This window comes from Salvelinus namaycush, chromosome 7 (genome assembly GCF_016432855.1).
Source record: "Salvelinus namaycush isolate Seneca chromosome 7, SaNama_1.0, whole genome shotgun sequence".
In the NCBI taxonomy this organism is placed as follows: Eukaryota; Metazoa; Chordata; class Actinopteri; order Salmoniformes; family Salmonidae; genus Salvelinus; species Salvelinus namaycush.
Genome location: NC_052313.1, coordinates 43,824,977 through 43,842,419, shown reverse-complemented (window position 1 = coordinate 43,842,419; position 17,443 = coordinate 43,824,977). Strand labels below are relative to the sequence as shown.

Below are 17,443 nucleotides of genomic sequence, written 5' to 3'. Positions count from 1 at the left end.
GCAATTCAGTGTGTTCTTCATTTTCTTTCAGAAGATCCCTGTGCCATGGAGAGACTCTGTTGAAAACCCGTATCTGGATCACAGACGGGACCAGCAAGGAGGCAGTTACACCACCAGGTGAGCATTCCACATTATTCTCTTCTCGACTCTGGTTTCAGATCGGTTATAACCTATCCACCTATTGTTGGAACACATTTCAAGGTGATAGTTACCTGTTGGCGGTGCAGTAACGCACACCCGCATGTACATGAGTGTGTACTACAGTATAATAACAATAGCAGTTTGAGTTAGGGCAGGGGGGGAGCATGCCAGTTCAGCCCAGGTGTAGTTATAAGGGGTTGAGAGGTCAAGCTACATGTAAAAGTGTTAACCAATCCTGTTTCAGGCTCTCACTGTCAACTCAGGTCTCAGGTTGTAAACCCACTCGCTGCACCCTGGGTGTTATTACAGAGATTAGTTGATGTTTTTAGTTATTTTTTATATTTTTTATGCATAGTATGTGATGAATTTGTGAAAATAAAAATGAATAAATCAATTCATGAAGGGACTCTGCTCCTCATTTCAGTTGAATATTTACTTAGTGTGAGTATTTGGTTGTCTTATAGTTTCCTCTTCTGTTTGACAGAGGGCAGAGCGAGAGCAGAGAGCAGCCAGCCCTGCTCGATCACTTCCCACAGCCTCCACAACCGTCTATTCCAAGACTGACCGACACAGAGCCACACAGCAGCAGAGACGTGGCCACCCCCCTCCCTCTCCCTCACCCCTCCGACCACAGATACAAACGTGACTCTGCGGACCCCGCCCACAACCTTCCCGCTCTCCCCCCGTACCCCTCCAACCACACCCACAGCTCTGTGTCTGAGCAACCACTACCACCTCCAATGCCCGCTCCCAAGCCCCAGAATACAGGCCTCATCATCATGCCACATTGGGCTCTCCTAGGCCTGGAAACCTCCTCAACCACATCCTCCTCCTACGGACTATCTTCCCAGGAATTCCTGCCTGGCCCTTGCACCCATCAGGCTGAACCATCATCCAGCAGCAGCTGCTCCCCCCATGGCACAGAGCTGGATCCTGCCCCAAACCAAGCCTGCTCCTTGGGCTCCACCCAGCTCCCCTCTCCCTTCCCCGGGAGACCCGCTGGATTGGACACGGAGGAGGGAGCAGCTGATTCAACACTAGAGCCGCCACCCTCCCCCTCTTCCCACTCTCCTTTTTTCTCCTACCAGCCTGCCAGTCTGACGGTTCCCTCCTCAGGTGGGACTCGTTCTCCCTCTCCTCAGTTTGCTCCACAGAGGCTGACGGACCAGCCCCCCGTCTCTGTGTCTATGCAGGATGAAGCCCAGAGCAGGTAAGCGCTAAGCAGCTTAACTGGCATTCTTATGCCCGTCTCCTCAGCTCCCCTTCAAACTACTGTACAGCCTTACGTAACTAACTGGGGACTGTTGTCCTGTGTTGTGTTGCTTTACTTACAGTAAGCCTTGTCCGAGCCAGAACAGCCCCTAGTTTCAGGAGCCTATCTCCTGATTCTGTAGCGTGAGGCAGCTCGATTTGAAGTCTCATTTCTTTATCGTAGGAGCAGCACATTGATAGAGGAGGCTATGGAAGATTATTTGGAATTACATGGTATGATGTGCCACAGACCAGAATGCAATGGTTTAGTTTTCCTATGATCCATTTCCCAATGATTTGGTTTCAGCTGCTCAGCATTGGGGCACATACAGTATTTCTGCCACAGTAGCCAGGGCATTAACATTAAGCCTGGAGACAGAAGGCTGTAATTTTATTTGGTCATATGATTGACTGACTGCATGACCTTTCAGTCGGCGGCGCCGTTCCATCCCTGTAATTATCATTGACTCAACCTGTCCACTGTCAGACAGTAACATGGACTGTAAGCTTGTATATTGTAGATGTGGTTAATGTGACTCACTCCTGACATAAAATCCTATTTCAGTTTCAGTAAACTGAGCTGTAAAGTAGACTAAAGGCTAAAGAATGTGTTCATAACATTATTTGTGTCATTTTCAAGTGACAACATTTCACAAATTTTTCTCATAATACATTGGATAACTGTAAGTTAAGACTAGCTACTGTTGTCTCGCTACAGGCCAGAGAACAGGACGAACACTGTGATGGAGATGAGCAATATAGGGAAGAAGGTCCCTGTGAAGATCGTCCATGCTGAGAGCACCACGGAGAGGGAGAGCCGCCAGTACCTGCTGCACAGCGAGAAAAATAGGGCCCCTGGAGTTTCAGAGGGGCCCGACCTTCCCCCGCCCCTACCGAACAGCCTGCCCTCCCCTGAGCCGCAGCCCTACTCCCTGTTCCGTGCCTACACCCCCTACACACGCCATGGGCCCCAGAGTCCCCCCAGGGACCCAACCCTCACTGTAGCCCCAGAAGAGGCCCTGTCCCCTGGGCAGTCTCAGACCAACGGACCCTCCGGTACCTCCACCATGGGTCTCCAGCAGCCTCAGAAGAGTAACTCGGAGGAGGATGTGAAGAGAGAGGAGCTGGCCAGAGACATCATGGACAAGGATAAGTCCCTGGTGGACATCTTGGACCAGAGTAAGATGAAGACCACCATGGATCTGATGGAGGGGATCTTCCCCCAGGAGGAGCAGATCTTGGATGGGGGGCACCAGAGGAGGAAAGTCTCCCCCAAACAGGGATTGCCGCACAGGGGAATGGATGACCGGTGAGCTGACTGGGAGTGGGATCTGCCAGTCTAGAAATATAACATTTATGAACAAATGAACTTGGCATTTACTGGTAGTCATAACATAATCTAGATAATCACACATCGTTCTGTGTATTTTTGTGTTTTTTACGTTTTTATCAGACTGACTTCCTCTCCCACTTCAGAGGTATTTGTTCAGATGAGTTAAAAGACACATTATGGGGTGTTAATGTTTCTTCCCATTGAGAGGATGAGTAGAGGGAAATGTATACATGACAAAAACACATTAGTCCAATTATAAACACTGATCAACCCATCGACTGTGGCTGTCTTAACACAGATGCCCCTTGTTGGCAGTATATTGAATCACAGACTACAACTGAATACATTGGAGGAGGGGCATAAACCTTCCATTTTACCTGCAATTTTAACCGACCTCTCTGAGATCTTAGAAGTGTAGGAGTTGCTCTGGCCCATCGATATTGAGCGATCACCTCCTGCATTTCACGCGACATCCTATTGCCCGCTTTCTTCTCATTAGTATTGCACTACATAGGGAATATACAGTACTAATAACCAGAATTAAAAACCGGGTAGTTTGGGTCCTGGATGCTGATTGGCTACAACAGCATTCCAGGCGTGTGTGTATATCAGATAATAATGACGCAGAATGACTTTTATATTTATGTTGGTAACCGGTTTATAATAGCAATAAGGCACCTCTGAAGTATATGGCCAATATACCACGGCTAAGGGCTGTATACAGGCACTCCGCTTCGTGCTGTGCTTAAGAACAGCCCTTAGGCGTGGTATATTGGCCATATACCACACATCCTTGGGCCTTATTGGTTAAATAACCCTCTGCTTTCGGTCTCTATCCCTTCCAGGAGAGAGGAGGAGGGCATGTCTGCTGCCACAGGGTCCCTGGTGACCAGCTCCTCTTACTACAGTACGTCTGCCCCCAAGGCTGAGCTGCTCAACAAGATGAAGGACATGCAGGAGGACGAGCTGGAGGAGCTGGAGCAAGACTCGGAGGACGAACTGGACATCAACCTGGCCAGCAAGAAGGTACAGAGACACAGCGTAGTATACTGACCTTGTAAAACCAGTTTATCCAACCCTGTTCCTGGAGAACTAGCCTCCTGTAGGTTTTTGCTCCAACCCTGTTCCTGGAGAGCTACCCTCCTGTAGGTTTTTGCTCCAACCCCCGTTGTAACTAACCTGATTCAGCTCATCAACAAGCTAATTATGGAATCGAGATTAGGGTTGGAGTAGGAACCTACAGGACGGTGTCTCTCCAGGAACAAGGTTGAAGAGCCCTACTCTAAAACAACACATTTCACTGCACCCATCTGGTGTATGTGACAATGAAACATTATTATTACTGACTGTTTCATGCCATATCAATCACTGATCATCAATCCAGCTCCCGGAGAGTCACAGGACTGCAGCTTTTCCCCAAGTTTAGCGTCGTCATACCCGATTCAACTGATCTTCAACACTTTGATTAGCTGAATGTGGTTCACTGCTGAGCCAAGACAAAAACCTGCCGTTCTGCAGCTCTCCAGGATTTAAGGAATAGTTCCCCAAGTACTATTCAGTTTGTGAAATGGCTCTCTCCAATGTCATCTCCTTGTCTGTCCCTGTCTTTCTCCCCACAGCAAGAGCTGATTGACAGCCTGGGTAAGAAGCTGCAGGTGCTGCGCGAGGCCAGGGAGAGCCTTCAGGAGGATGTCCATGATAACAACTCTCTGGGGGACGAGGTGGAGGCCATGGTGCAGAAGGTCTGCAAGCCCAACGAGCTGGACAAGTTTAGGATGTTCGTGGGAGATCTGGACAAGGTGGTCAGTTTGCTGCTGTCCCTGTCCGGCCGACTGGCCAGGGTGGAGAACGCTCTCAACAGTCTGGAGGAAGACACCACACCAGAAGAGAAGGTAGGGGCTAGGGTAGGGGCTAGGGTAGGGGTTAGGGTAGGGGCTAGGGTGGAGGTTAAGGCAGGACATAGCTCACTCCCCACACTGCTCGTGAGGCAGGATTAGATGGTTAACACTCATCCTCATTAGCTCAGAGCTATAGTGGTATTACAAACCAGACTAAAGGGATGTTTGCATTTACCAACTTACAATATTCATGTTCAACATTAATTGATGTGTGTACTGTAAGTTAATCAGGAAGTTGTTCGATTGATTCCATCATAACTGCTTCCCTGCAATTGTTAGTATCCCTCTTACTGATCTGCACCCTCTGTTTGCCCTCCATCTCTCAGCGCACCCTGTCAGAGAAGAGGAAGTTGTTGATCAGACAACATGAAGACGCCAAAGAGCTCAAGGAGAACCTTGACCGGCGGGAGCGCCTGGTTTACAGCATCATGGCTGCTCACCTCAGCCACGAGAGCCTGGCAGACTACCAGCACTTTGTCAAGATGAAGTCAGCCCTCATCATCGAGCAGCGCAAGCTGGAAGACAAGATCAAACTTGGAGAGGAGCAGCTGAAATGTCTGCTGGATAGTTTATTGTTGGAGCAAAGGCTGCTGTTCTGACGATGCTTAGTGCAATCCGAGATGCTTGGGACGTCCCTAACCTTAACCTTAACCCTTACCCTAACCTTAACCCTTACCCTAACCTTAACCCTTACCCTAACCTTAACCCTTACCCCTTAACCCTTAACCCTTACCCTAACCTTAACCCTTACCCTTACCTTAACCCTTACCCTAACCTTAACCCTTACCCTAACCTTAACCCTTATCCTAACCTTAACCTTAACCCTTACCTAACCTTAACCTTTACCTTTCAACTTCAATAGGGTAACGTCAGAGTTGGGACGTTCCAAGGATCTCGTTTAGACTTTTCCTTCTGACAATGGCCACACAGAGGTGATGTGGTGTACTGACACAGACTGGCCACTAGAGAGCCTCAGAGAGGCGCTGTTGGACTTGGATATGATGGATTTTCTGTGTGCTTTTTGTTGTAGTTGACTGACTTCTTGAAGCCTGTTACATTTCAGTTCCACAGAACAGACAGGAGCTGTTTTTCTGTGCTGAAGAAACACCATGTTTCTGGATTTATAGTAGCTCCTTAGAAGAAATTCATTAAGATCGATGAAACTTGCTTTGCTAAATGTGTTTGATTCAGGGATGTTGGTGAGGCCTCATGGTGAGGGCTATGCTCTCAAATGATTCTCAAGACGAGGCGGAGCGTCTCTGTTTAATATAAGGCGTGATGGAAGATGTTGTTTTTTTTAGTAATTTATTGTAGCCTTTTAAAATATTTACAGATGACTTGACATTTCAGGTAAACTCACCTATAAACCTATGTTGTAGTTAATTACAATACAAATGATATATATTCTTATTGTGAAGTATAGGTTTTATAATTAGATCATTAACAGGGTTTTTCCTAAATGGGACAGTGCTGGTTTGGTTCAGAAGTCTAAAGTTATTTTCATATTTGCCCAACAGGACATATCATACTACACACACCACTAATAGCTACAACATAGATGTGTATGTTTTCAACCAATCTTGTTCTCAGGCCCCACTACCCATACATTAGTATGGTATTCCTTGACAATGTTTATTTTTTACCCCTGTGCTGGGTCTTTTTTTTAAATTCCAAAAGTATAAAAAGGTAATTAAACATTTGAAATCCGTTGTGAGCAGCAGGTACAGAGGCGAGCCAGGAACCGGAGGATTGCTCATGTGAGTCCCGGGTCCGGCAAGAAAAAATCTGTCAGGAAGTGAGCTGGCAACCGGAGGGTTCCTGGTATCAAATCCTAGATGCCATTGCATGCCATTGTGCCCTTGAGCAAGGCACTTAACCCCCCCCCCCCCCTCCCACAACAGACCCCTGCACCTCTCCAAAACATGTATGTGTATTTTGAATGGCAGTTTCTTTCTTTTGGAAGAGTTGGGTTAAAAGCGGAAGGTGCGATTTGACCAACAAAGGGATCTTAAAATCAAAGATTGAATTAGCACTTTATTGTCCCAGAATTCCCATGTTTAGGGACCTATCTCAACCTGACGTTGTGCCTGGGCGTCTGCCACTGAACACTAAAGGATTTGTATGTCCATACTTTGTATAACCATACATGCATGCATTGTACTCTCACATCAATTTGAAGACAATAAACAGTATGACTCTGACGGTCTTGGTATTTGTGACCTTATTACCCAATTGGCCAGTGGCCATAACGACAATGACTAAGCTAAGAAATGGCAGGGTTTTAAGTGTGGCCTGATGTAGGATTGGTTAATTAGCCCCACCTTCCCTTTCCTCTTTCTGGTGAATAGCAATAGAAGAGTCAATCATTCACAGAGATGTTATGACTGTGACTTTATGTAGTACAAGATGAGGAAGCGTCGGTCTTGTCTTGTTTACAGCGGTACGAATACAGGACGATTGATGACCGGTCCGGCACACTGACTACTGATCTGTAGCTCTCATCACTACTAACCTGTCAGAACTAAGAGGTAATGTGTTGTTTTGTCAGATATCAGTTTGTATTTCGATTTTATCACCACATCCTGTGTGTTTGATTATCGATCTAGCGTGCTCTGTCAGTCTTTACGTCATACGGTTGATTTATAAAGGCAAATTTCAGAGAAGGCAAACAAATTGCTAGATTTCCATAGTGATACTTAGGTGCTCGATGTAGCCATTGGGATTATGTTGTTTTAATGACATTTGTCAAGGTTCTCTAGAAGTATGCTATATGCTTTAACCCACTGTCTTATATTCAATCAATGTGTTCACATGCTATTCTTGGTTACTGCATGTGTCTTTGAACTAATTTGAGCATTTTAACAACAACCTCAGTTATGGCATTTTTAAGTTCACTTTTTATTCTCCCACGTTCATTATTCTTTATTCTCCCACATGTTGATTGTGTTGCGTTGTGGCATGCAATAAACCATACCACAGCCTTTTGAGGTAGTCCAAATTGGGACATAGAGCCTATTGACAACATCTAGTTCATGTGTCCCTATCCGCTGCATTTAATCCCCATTGTAATTTCCCTGTTTGTAGACTTTGTCATGGCACCAGTTGCCATAGCCATTCAGTCATTGTTCTCTCTGTTTTGTCTTTCCTCCTCAAGTATGTATTGTGTTGAGGCTCTTCACATTCACAGGTGTGTTGTTAGCTACCTGCTCTCACCACATTCATGTTTTGTTTTTTCTCTCTCAGAGGGCAGCAGTTGCTTTGTTTTCCAACCTAGAGACAGCAGGACCGGATCTGGGGGAAAACGACGAGGTATCCAAGCCTCTTCCTTAATATGAGGTGTGAGACTGGAGCCTGAGGGTGAGAAACAGGACCTTTAAGAAGATCGACCGCTGTTCATTCAGCACGGCAGCTCTCTGAGATGAGCTCTGTCTGAGATGATGGGGCTTCAGTTCATCTGATCGGAAGATGTCGTTTGTCTGTAGGCAGACTAAGAGAACTGTCGGTGGATTATCTTGGCTGTCCGTTTAAGGTGAGGCTCTCTGTGTGTTATGATATGGCATACCTGGTTCACACGGCTCACCCTCAGTTCGTCAGCCTGTGGTTGAGCGCCGTGGGTTGGGTCCTTACCGCGGTGACCCTTGGACTCATCCAGTGGAGGGTCTGGCAGGTGGCCGACTTGACCTTCATCACCTCAGGAGTGGCCTGGGTCGGAATCTGGAGGGTGTGTTTCTATAGCCATACACTCGTGACCTCTGGGTTTAGTGTCATGTATTGTCAGAATATGGCGCTGTCGGACGCCTTCACGCCCCCGGAGGTCGCCACGGCCCAGGTGCTCACTCTAATAGGGCTGGTCGCGGGGTTCTGTGGGAACGCCGCCGCCGTCTTCGCACTCAGGAACGTCTATTTCGGCCTGGAGAAGCAGACCCCTATCCGCTGTGCGTTCGCGGTGGCTGGTACTCTCTGCTTGTTGTCCGCTGTGTGTTTTCTCATACCTCTCCTGTGGAACCTGAACTCGGTGGTGACCAATCAAACGATTGCGTTCCCGTCGAACTTCCACATGCCCCCTGCACCTGTGACCCAGAACGCGGGGGCAGGTATCGGGGTCGGGATCATAGGGTCGTTCATGATGATCGTCAGTGGAGTTATCTTCATCTTCTACAGGTTCCCTGTCAAGGTAGGACCCAGAGTTGTGACCTCTTGTCCAGAGGCGAGACACTTTGATGGGTCAAGTGTTGGGACATTGTTCCCTGGGTCTGTGGGACACGGTAGGGATAGTCTGAATAACTCTCAGGCCAGGGACAATCCTGCCTTCCACTCTGATGAGCACTTGTGATTTTAGTTTGTTTCTGAAATCAGACATATGAGTTGACCATATTCAATGTTGTATTTGATGTGACATAAAGGAATAGCCATTTGATGCAACTATATGGTTAGTATGAGAACCCCCCCCCCCCCCCCCCCCCACCTCTGAACAAGTGACATCAATAAGGTATCATAGCGTTCACCTTTGATTCACCTAGTCAGTCTGTCATGGAAAGAGCAGGAGTTCTTGGTGTTTTGTATACTCAGTGTACACCCATTTGATTCTTGAAGAATATAACTTAGAAATGCGTCATGAGTTTAGTTTGACTGTTATACCCATCAGAACCCCAACTATAAGCTTGTTTAACTCCATTGTTCGTAAACAAAGTAATTGTAAACAAACACTGTATAGCGTCAATGTGGTTAAGACTATAATTTTGGTATCCTGGATGGTCAGTCCTCGTATCCATACTTCTGTCTATGAATTTGAGAATGCTTAAGTTTCTCCAGCCCCGTCCCTCAGCTGTTTACCAAAACGGTGGTGGGGTAAAAACTTTGTTATTGTTTGAACTGCAGATTGCCCCTTTAAAATGTGTCAGATTACATGATCATACATTGATTCGTAACATTCTTGTACCTAATGATTGTGCTATAGTTGATAATAAAAAAGCACCTTCATTTTATAGTCAGAGTATTTTAGTGTGTTTGTTTTGTATTGAGTTTATACTGCTACTGTAGAGTAGCAGTAATTGGGAGGGTATACAAAGACACGCGCTTTCTCTCTCTTTTGAGGACATGCTTGCAACACACCTGTCTTTAGTCATTGCCTTGCAATAACTCCAAAGGGAGTTTAAAAACTGATTACATTAAATGTTTTTACATTTCATACTTGTATTGCTGATGCCGTTGGATGTATTTCTTTGTAAATTATGCAAAATTTGTACCATTTCTGTTTATTTGATCATATTAAAAGTGTGTTGTTCAACTTTTAAGGGCTCTTGACATCCAGGAACAATATTATACACAATTCAATCAGAATTTGTTGTGATAAATCATGTGATTTAAAAGAGACAATGTTTTAATCAATACAATTTTATCACACACTGTATTTGTTTTGATGTGAAGTAGCAACAGGATTGTTCCTCAGTCTGGTTTTAGACAGCACGGCAAGGACCTCAATTATCCTCTATCCCTGACTGTGCCTTGCAGTCTGCACTCTGTAGACCTCCCCCACTGACTGGTGAATGCTGGGTAGTTACTGGTTTCGTCCCAAATGGCACCCTATTCCCTATATAGTGCACTACTTTTGACCAGAGACCAAATGTAGTGCACTATAAAAGGAAAAGGGTGCAATTAGGAACACACCCACTGTCTGCCCCTATTAGACCACATAGATCACATTGTTTCCTGGTAACGAGGCTTCCGTTAGGGGCCGTAAGGTGTTATCATGTTAAAGTCAAATATTGGCTCTGGCAGAAACAGTCGTAGGTGTTTTGACAGTCGCAGTCCCACTAAATCATATAATCCATTTGATTGTGCTACAGAAGAGGAAGAGATTCGATTTTTTCCCAAATGTGTTCATTCATTCCTCTTTTTCGCGGATTTTAAAGATTTTTATTCCGGGTTTTTTTAATTTGCTTTGACAAATTTAAGTAATGTCCTTGTTAACTATGGTCCCAAAAAAATGAAGACACCAGTGGCCAAGAAGAAGTGATGTGTATTGTGGAGCCTCTATTTCTCATTTGGGCCCCGTTCATGTGAACAGTGCAGGGGAGGAGGCTGAGACTGGCAGTGGCAGGGCATATGAGTCCTTGACCAGACCTCTCAAAGCCGGAGTAAGGACAATCACAGTGGGGATTGTTACTCTGGCTGAAAGTCAGAACAGTCAGATCCTGTGGATAGCACACTGTGTTGGGAGGGAACAAAATAGCTTTTTCCATCAGGGGTCCAATACTTTTTGTTTGTTTGGAGAGGAACTCAACTCATTGAGAGGATTGGTTGTGGTCTGGCTAGAGGATGCAGAGGACTTTATAGTGGGCAGGACACACTCTCATCATGGGCAGAATGAGGATATTAAAGGACCGGACTGTGGGTTTAGTCTCTAGTTCAGGGCTCTCCAACCCTGTTCCTGGAGAGCTACCCTCCTGTAGGTGTTTGCTATAACCCCAGCTGTAATTAACCTGGTTCAGCTTATCAACTGGCTAATTATTAGAATCAGGTGCGCTAGATTAGGGTTGGAGTGAAAACCTACGGGACAGGAGCTGTCCAGGAACAGGGTTAACTTGGAGAGCCCTGGCCTAGTCTGTATTTAGCATAGCGTTACTACATCATAACTACGTGGCATAGTGCTGTTGGCTGACGTAAATCTCAGGCATTAAGGTAGAAGGTTGAAAGGTGATGACAGGTTTATTGTTTTGTAGATGTTGTGTAACATGTTCTGGATTTCACATTGTTGTGTAATCACTCGCCCTGGCATTGAAGTTCTCAGTTATTGTCCTCAGGGCATTGACTTCATTGTGTTATCTCCTCCTTATTGCCTTCAGCATAATGTTTCAGGGGGGAAAATATTACATTTTAAAAAGTATATATTTTATTTCACCTTTATTTAACTTATTTAACCAGGTAGGCCAGTTGAGAACAAGTTATCGTTTACAACTGCGACCTGGCCAAGATAAAGCAAAGCAGTGTGACACAGACAACGGGGTGGCAGGTAGCCTAGTGGTTAGAGCGTTGGGCCAGTAACCGGAAGGCTGTTAGATTGAGTCCTCGAGCTGACAAGGTTAAAAATCTGTCATTCTGCCGCTGAACAAAGCGGCAGTTCCTTGTTCAGTTCCTAGGCCATCATTGTAAATAAGAATTTGTTCTTAACTGACTTGCCTAGTTAAATAAAGGTCAAATAAAAGACAACAGAGTTACACATGGAATAAACAAATGTACAGTCAATAACACAGTATAAATGTCTATATACAGTGTGTGCAAATGAAGTAAGATTAGGGAGGTAAGGCAATAAATAGGCCATAGTGGTGAAATAATTGCAATTTACACTGGAGTGATAGATGTGCAGAAGATGAATGTGCAAGTAGAGATACTGGGGTGCAAAGGAGCAAAAAAAAAGAATAATATGGAAATGAGGTAGTTGGGTGGGCTATTTACAGATGGGCTGCGTACAGGTGCAGTGATCTGTAAGCTGCTCTGACAGCTGATGCTTAAAGTTAGTGAGGGAGATATGAGTCTCCAGCTTCAGTGACTTGCAGTTCGTTCCAGTCATTAGCAGCAGAGAACTGGAAGGAAAGGTGGCCAAAGGCTTTGGGGGGTGACCAGTGAAATATACCTGCTGGAGTGCGTGCTATGGGTGGGTGTTGCTATGGTGACCAGTGAGCTGAGATAAGGTGGGGCTTTACCTAGCAAAGACTTATAGATGACCTGGAGCCAGTGGGTTTGGCGACGAATGTGAAGCGAGGGCCAGCCAACGAGAGCATACAGGTCACAGTGGTGGGTAGTACATGGGGCTTTGGTGATAAAATGGATGGCACTGTGATAGACTGCATCCAATTTGCTGAGTAGAGTGTTGGAGGCTATTTTGTAAATGACATTGCCGAAGTCAAGGATCAGTAGGATAGTCAGTTTACGTGGATATGTTTGGCAGCATGAGTGAAGGATTCTTGGTTGCGAAATAGGGTGTAAGATTGTACATCCAGTACAATTTTTTTGTAAATGAGTCTGTAACAATACTAAAGTTGTTACAGTAAAGTTGATAGTGAAGGAATAGATCGATACAACCCATTGAACTTCATTGATCCAGACCCAAATCCAGAACCTAACCTGTCCTTAACCCAAACCCTAATCGTCAATAGTGATAACCCTAACCACCCTGACCCTAATCATTAACCACCAAGCGATAGACGTATCCCACAAGGCATTTCACAATCTGCTGAGAAAAGAGCATAACTGTACCAGCACTGTACAACAGAGCTGTTGTGGTTTTCTGTGACTGTGAGATTGAGGTAGGATAGAATGGTTTCGAATGTTCCCTTTCATTGTGTTTCAAAGTGACATGTGACAACAGAGCTGTTTAACATATAGTGGTTGGCTTCATGTGTTTCTCTGATGTAGGACCAACCACTGCCTATGATGGATCAAGCGATTAACATAGGAAGCTATAATGACTTCCTTTGTGAGGGGACAACAATGGGATCTTTCAGATGACAACATGGACACAGGAGGCGGTGGGGAGCAGTCCGAGCATTTCAAAGTCCAGGCGGGGTCTCGTAATGTGAAGACCTGACAGGAGCTGTAGCAGAGCACACTCAGAAGCAAGTGCGTGTCCCAAATGGTGCCCTATTCCCTAAATAGTGCAGTCATTTTGACCAGCTCCCTATGGGTCCTGGTCAAAAGTAATGCACTGCATAAGGAATATGGTCTCATTTGGAGATGAAATTATAGCATTGAAATAGACAGGAAGTATTTTACGGCTGTTGTTTCCCTTTGGCCATGTAGGGAACCATTGAGAAAGAGATTCATATCTCACCTGGCTAAATAAATAAAGGAGAATTTTTTTTTTTTTAATGAAGTATAAGAACATGACCTGCCTGAGCAAGCTTGTGTGTAATGGGTGATGTCCAGGAAATCTGACATTCCTCACATTACGTATCATTATTATGATGTTCATTAACTACAGCTTAGCCCAGGAGCCAAGACTGAAATCAGCAGGAATTAGACTTAAGCTCCGTTTCCACTGGACTTGGTCTGTCACCTCACCTTACTTAAACTCACTTCCTCATCGTTGTCTAGCAACAGTTTTGCGCTTATGTAACACAAGAAAGTGGTTTGTGATCTTAGGAATGAATCATGGTCAGGTTTTTGTCAGGTTTTTTCTTTATTTGATATCAACTTTTTTTATGTACAGATTTCTCCACACTATGGATATAACTGATATAGGATATGTAGCCTTGTGGCACTATAATGTCTGATCAATTCAGAGTCAGAAAACCACAACAGAGCAATATACAATATAATGTATATATATATATGATATGTCTGTGGTAAATCAGTAATATTGGCCTCTAACTAGAGAGAATGTATAGTGGAAATTTCAGCAGAAAAGAAACAAATACTATCAGATCCTGAAATATCCATGAAGTCATTGTCTTGTCAAGTTGTTGCAATCAAGTCCTTATATTTCACCATTTAAAACACATATTCCCAAATACTTAGTACATTCCTGACATTAATGATTATTTGCTTTCTACAATATGTTATACTTTTTCTCTTTGTTCTATTTACAATTTGTATGAATAATTATTCCTGTAATGCGTTGTTGATTGAGTAACTGTGTAGGCTATAAGAAGGGATACATTTTTTATGGCCTTGTTAGTGAGAAATGAGCTCCATTCAAACTGGCTTCATGTAGTTATTGGACAATAATGATGCTGTAAAAAAAATAGTTTGTATTGTGATAAGATATGATATCCAAGACAATCATTGACATACAGAATAATCAACCTTGGTCAGAATAGTTTACAGTCATTTCACAGACAATATACTGCTTGTCAGCAAATTCTCTGGCACCATTGCACACTATCTCTTACACAGTACCAACAGCAGGCACAGCGACATATTAGGAAGAAATGGCAGCTTTAAATGCTGTAGTCTCTTTGGTTCCATAAAGAATTTCTGTTTGATAAATGTAGGTGATATTTTTGCAAACATGACATGCACAAAACCCTGTTTGAGTGATTGAAATAAATACCAGCATTGTGTGCAAATTCTGTCTCAGTATATGGAGAAAGATTTGTCCCAGCATGAGTACTCAATAACTATAGCTAATGTAAATAAGCTTTAGATAAGCAGTGTTTTATTCACCGTCGATAGAGAAAGGGCAGAGGCTACTGAGAATACTGCTCTCACTTCTCAATAACTCATCAAACATATTCCATGGACCTCTTCCTATGTGGGGTATTGGTAGTGTGTACGTGTGTATGTCTTCTCTGTAGCGGTATAGGCATTTGTAAGATGCAGGGCTCCTCTTGAAGGCACACGCAGGAGGTGACCAGCAGAGAGCCAGCCACCAGGTGTAGAAACCCCGCCGTCCAGCCACAGAACAGGGCATCCCCAAACTCCCAGCGCGGCACAATGGCCGGCACGGCCTCATCGAAGAACCGCATGACCGTCAGGTGAGCGATGTAAGACACAGGTATGAGACCCAGTGTCCCTGCGACCAAGCACAATATCCCCCCCAGCATCTTCATCAATCTTTTCACCCTCAACCCCTCAGACCCCTGGTTGCAGCTGTTGATCCAGTAGATTCCAGGAATGGCTAGCAGGAGACCCAGGAGGCCTGTGGCCACTGTTACACACATGAGGATCCGGGCTAGTTTGATGTCCGGAGGGAGGCCGAGGAGACTGTCATAGGGTCTGCACTCGAGAATTCCAAGGTCCTGCACCACACATGTCTCCCACAGGCCCAGCTCGTAGCTCTCCGCGGGCAGCAGGTCGGTGGACAGGGTCAGCCAGGTGGACATGATGGTGGTGGCCAACGAGCAGATCCAGGCACCAATAGAGAAGAAGACCCCGAGGAGTTCCATAGCGCACACCCCCGGATCCATAGTGCTGCCCACTCTGAGTGGCCACTCGCTGGCTCAGCTCAGCTCTGGCTCCCGAGCTGCCTGCTCCCCCTGTCTCTCTGTGCCACAGTCAGCTGCAGCCAGGGCTCCCGACTGCTTCTCTCTGCTCCTGTCTTTCTGAACTGCAGCCAGTTGAAGCAAGAGAAAGCTAGGTTCCTATCGAGGCTCAATTTGTTCAAAAAACCGTACGCCCAATTAGGGTTTACTACTACCAGCATGGGCTGGGAGGGAATAACTTATTCAAATGATCAGTAGCTCACTCACATGCACGCATCATCTGCAGTTGAGAGGAGGAAGGTAGCGGCTTGATGACATGTTGTCCTCCCCTTGCAGGCTCGCTTCAGCCGCTGCTTTGCTCAGTGGTCAGGAGAGAGTGACTGAGTGAGAGTCAGACGCATTGAACAACGGCATCATTCAGATCTATGGTGATGTCCATTTCCACACACACAGTGAGGAGGTTGTAGCCTAACGCAGGATGCTTTTAAAATGCAGACAGGATGTTATAAAAATACTGATTTACACACACACACACACACACACACACACACACAAAAAGGGGTGTCGTGAGGATGGGGGGATAGTGGGGGCATAATGGAGGGAGGCATAATGATTCTCCTCTGGAAGAATTTTGCATTTTTCAAACACCTGAAAGAACCTTTCCCTGCAATCTAGAGCCATAATCATAATGCCTAATTCTATGTCAAAAATATGATATTACAGAGAAACAACAAAAGATGTTCGTTTTGATTTATTCATCAAGAAGGAATCAATAGGCTACATAACTTGATCAAGTGATACTGAACAAAAATGTAAACGTAACATGCAACAATTTCATCGATTTTGCTGTTCATATAAGGAAATGAGTCAATTCAAATGAATTCATTAGGCCCTAATCTATGGTTTTCACATGACTGGGCAGGGGTGTAGCCATGGTTGTCCTGGGAGGGCATAGGCCCATCCACTTGGAAGCCAGGCCCACCCACTGGGGAGCCAGGCCGAGCCAATCAGAATGAGTTTTCCCTCACAAAAATGGCTTTATTACAGACAGAAATACTCATCAGTTTCATCAACTGTCCGGGTGGCTGGTCTCAGACGATCCCGCAGGTGACGAAGCTGGATATGGAGTTCCTGGGCTGGCGTGGTTACACGTGGTCTGCACTTGTGAGGCCACTGAACACACGCACACACACACAAACACACACACACGGTGAAAATGCTATTTTCTCTCACTATTAGCTTTGTCTCTTTAGAAACTGTGGGGCCCCATGGAGTGTTGCCAGGGAGATGAGATTAAATAAGAATAAAACTGACTGTGTGTACCTTTTAAAATAAGGCTGATGGTAATGGGAGAAGACATCAGATTCTTTGGTTGCTATGTCAACTAAAAAGACAAAACAAGCTATGCTGCTACTTGGGCATTGACATGTCATCTATAGATTTAGGAGACTCTGAATTGATCAAATACATTCAATAGCCTGTTTATGAAGTGCTATTTTAAAGAAATCAAGTGATTGTTTTACTATACAGAGGTACTCAAAGTGGTGCATTTATTTGATTTGGAACAGTATCCGGTGATATACATTCCTTTTTCCTGTATCAGATCTCTGACATACAGAGCTTGTGACCCAAGTAGGAGGCTGAATATGCAGGCCATGTCAAGGAGAGAAGAACACACATTTTCAACACACAATAGTACACAAATAACCCTCTTTATAGAGGCGGTTTAGTGGTCTGGTGGTCTTTCTGAGTGAACAGTAGCCTACGCACTGAGATGAATAAACGGATTAAAATAAAAATATTTTTATTTCAGCCACAAGGTGTCACCATTTCACTACTCGCAATTCCACCTTCATGCGTTGACAGGTTGAGCAAATGCATTGTGGGAAGCATACATA

General features: G+C 44.9%; 3 protein-coding genes across 3 annotated transcripts in view; 2 read left to right on the top strand and 1 right to left on the bottom strand.

Moving 5' to 3' along the window:
- The window catches only part of LOC120051274 (protein Shroom2-like), a 28,173-nt gene extending 22,821 nt beyond the window's left edge, over positions 1–5,352 (top strand). The window contains exons 5-10 of the mRNA XM_038998046.1: positions 32–117; positions 626–1,351; positions 2,111–2,701; positions 3,571–3,751; positions 4,345–4,617; positions 4,950–5,352. Of these exons, the coding sequence (XP_038853974.1) occupies positions 32–117; positions 626–1,351; positions 2,111–2,701; positions 3,571–3,751; positions 4,345–4,617; positions 4,950–5,222 (2,130 nt within the window). The 3' untranslated portion in view covers positions 5,223–5,352. The remainder of the gene's footprint in view (positions 1–31; positions 118–625; positions 1,352–2,110; positions 2,702–3,570; positions 3,752–4,344; positions 4,618–4,949) is intronic.
- A 1,710-nt stretch (positions 5,353–7,062) lies between these two features.
- On the top strand, positions 7,063–9,045 carry LOC120050466 (claudin-34-like). The gene is made up of 2 exons (XM_038997055.1): positions 7,063–7,151; positions 7,867–9,045. The coding sequence occupies exon 2, from the start codon at positions 8,177–8,179 to the stop codon at positions 8,954–8,956; it is 780 nt and encodes a 259-aa protein (XP_038852983.1). The 5' UTR covers positions 7,063–7,151; positions 7,867–8,176; the 3' UTR covers positions 8,957–9,045.
- A 5,801-nt stretch (positions 9,046–14,846) lies between these two features.
- On the bottom strand, positions 14,847–15,530 carry LOC120050734 (putative claudin-24). The gene has a single exon (XM_038997296.1). The coding sequence runs from the start codon at positions 15,528–15,530 to the stop codon at positions 14,847–14,849; it is 684 nt and encodes a 227-aa protein (XP_038853224.1).
- Positions 15,531–17,443: the final 1,913 nt, after the last annotated feature.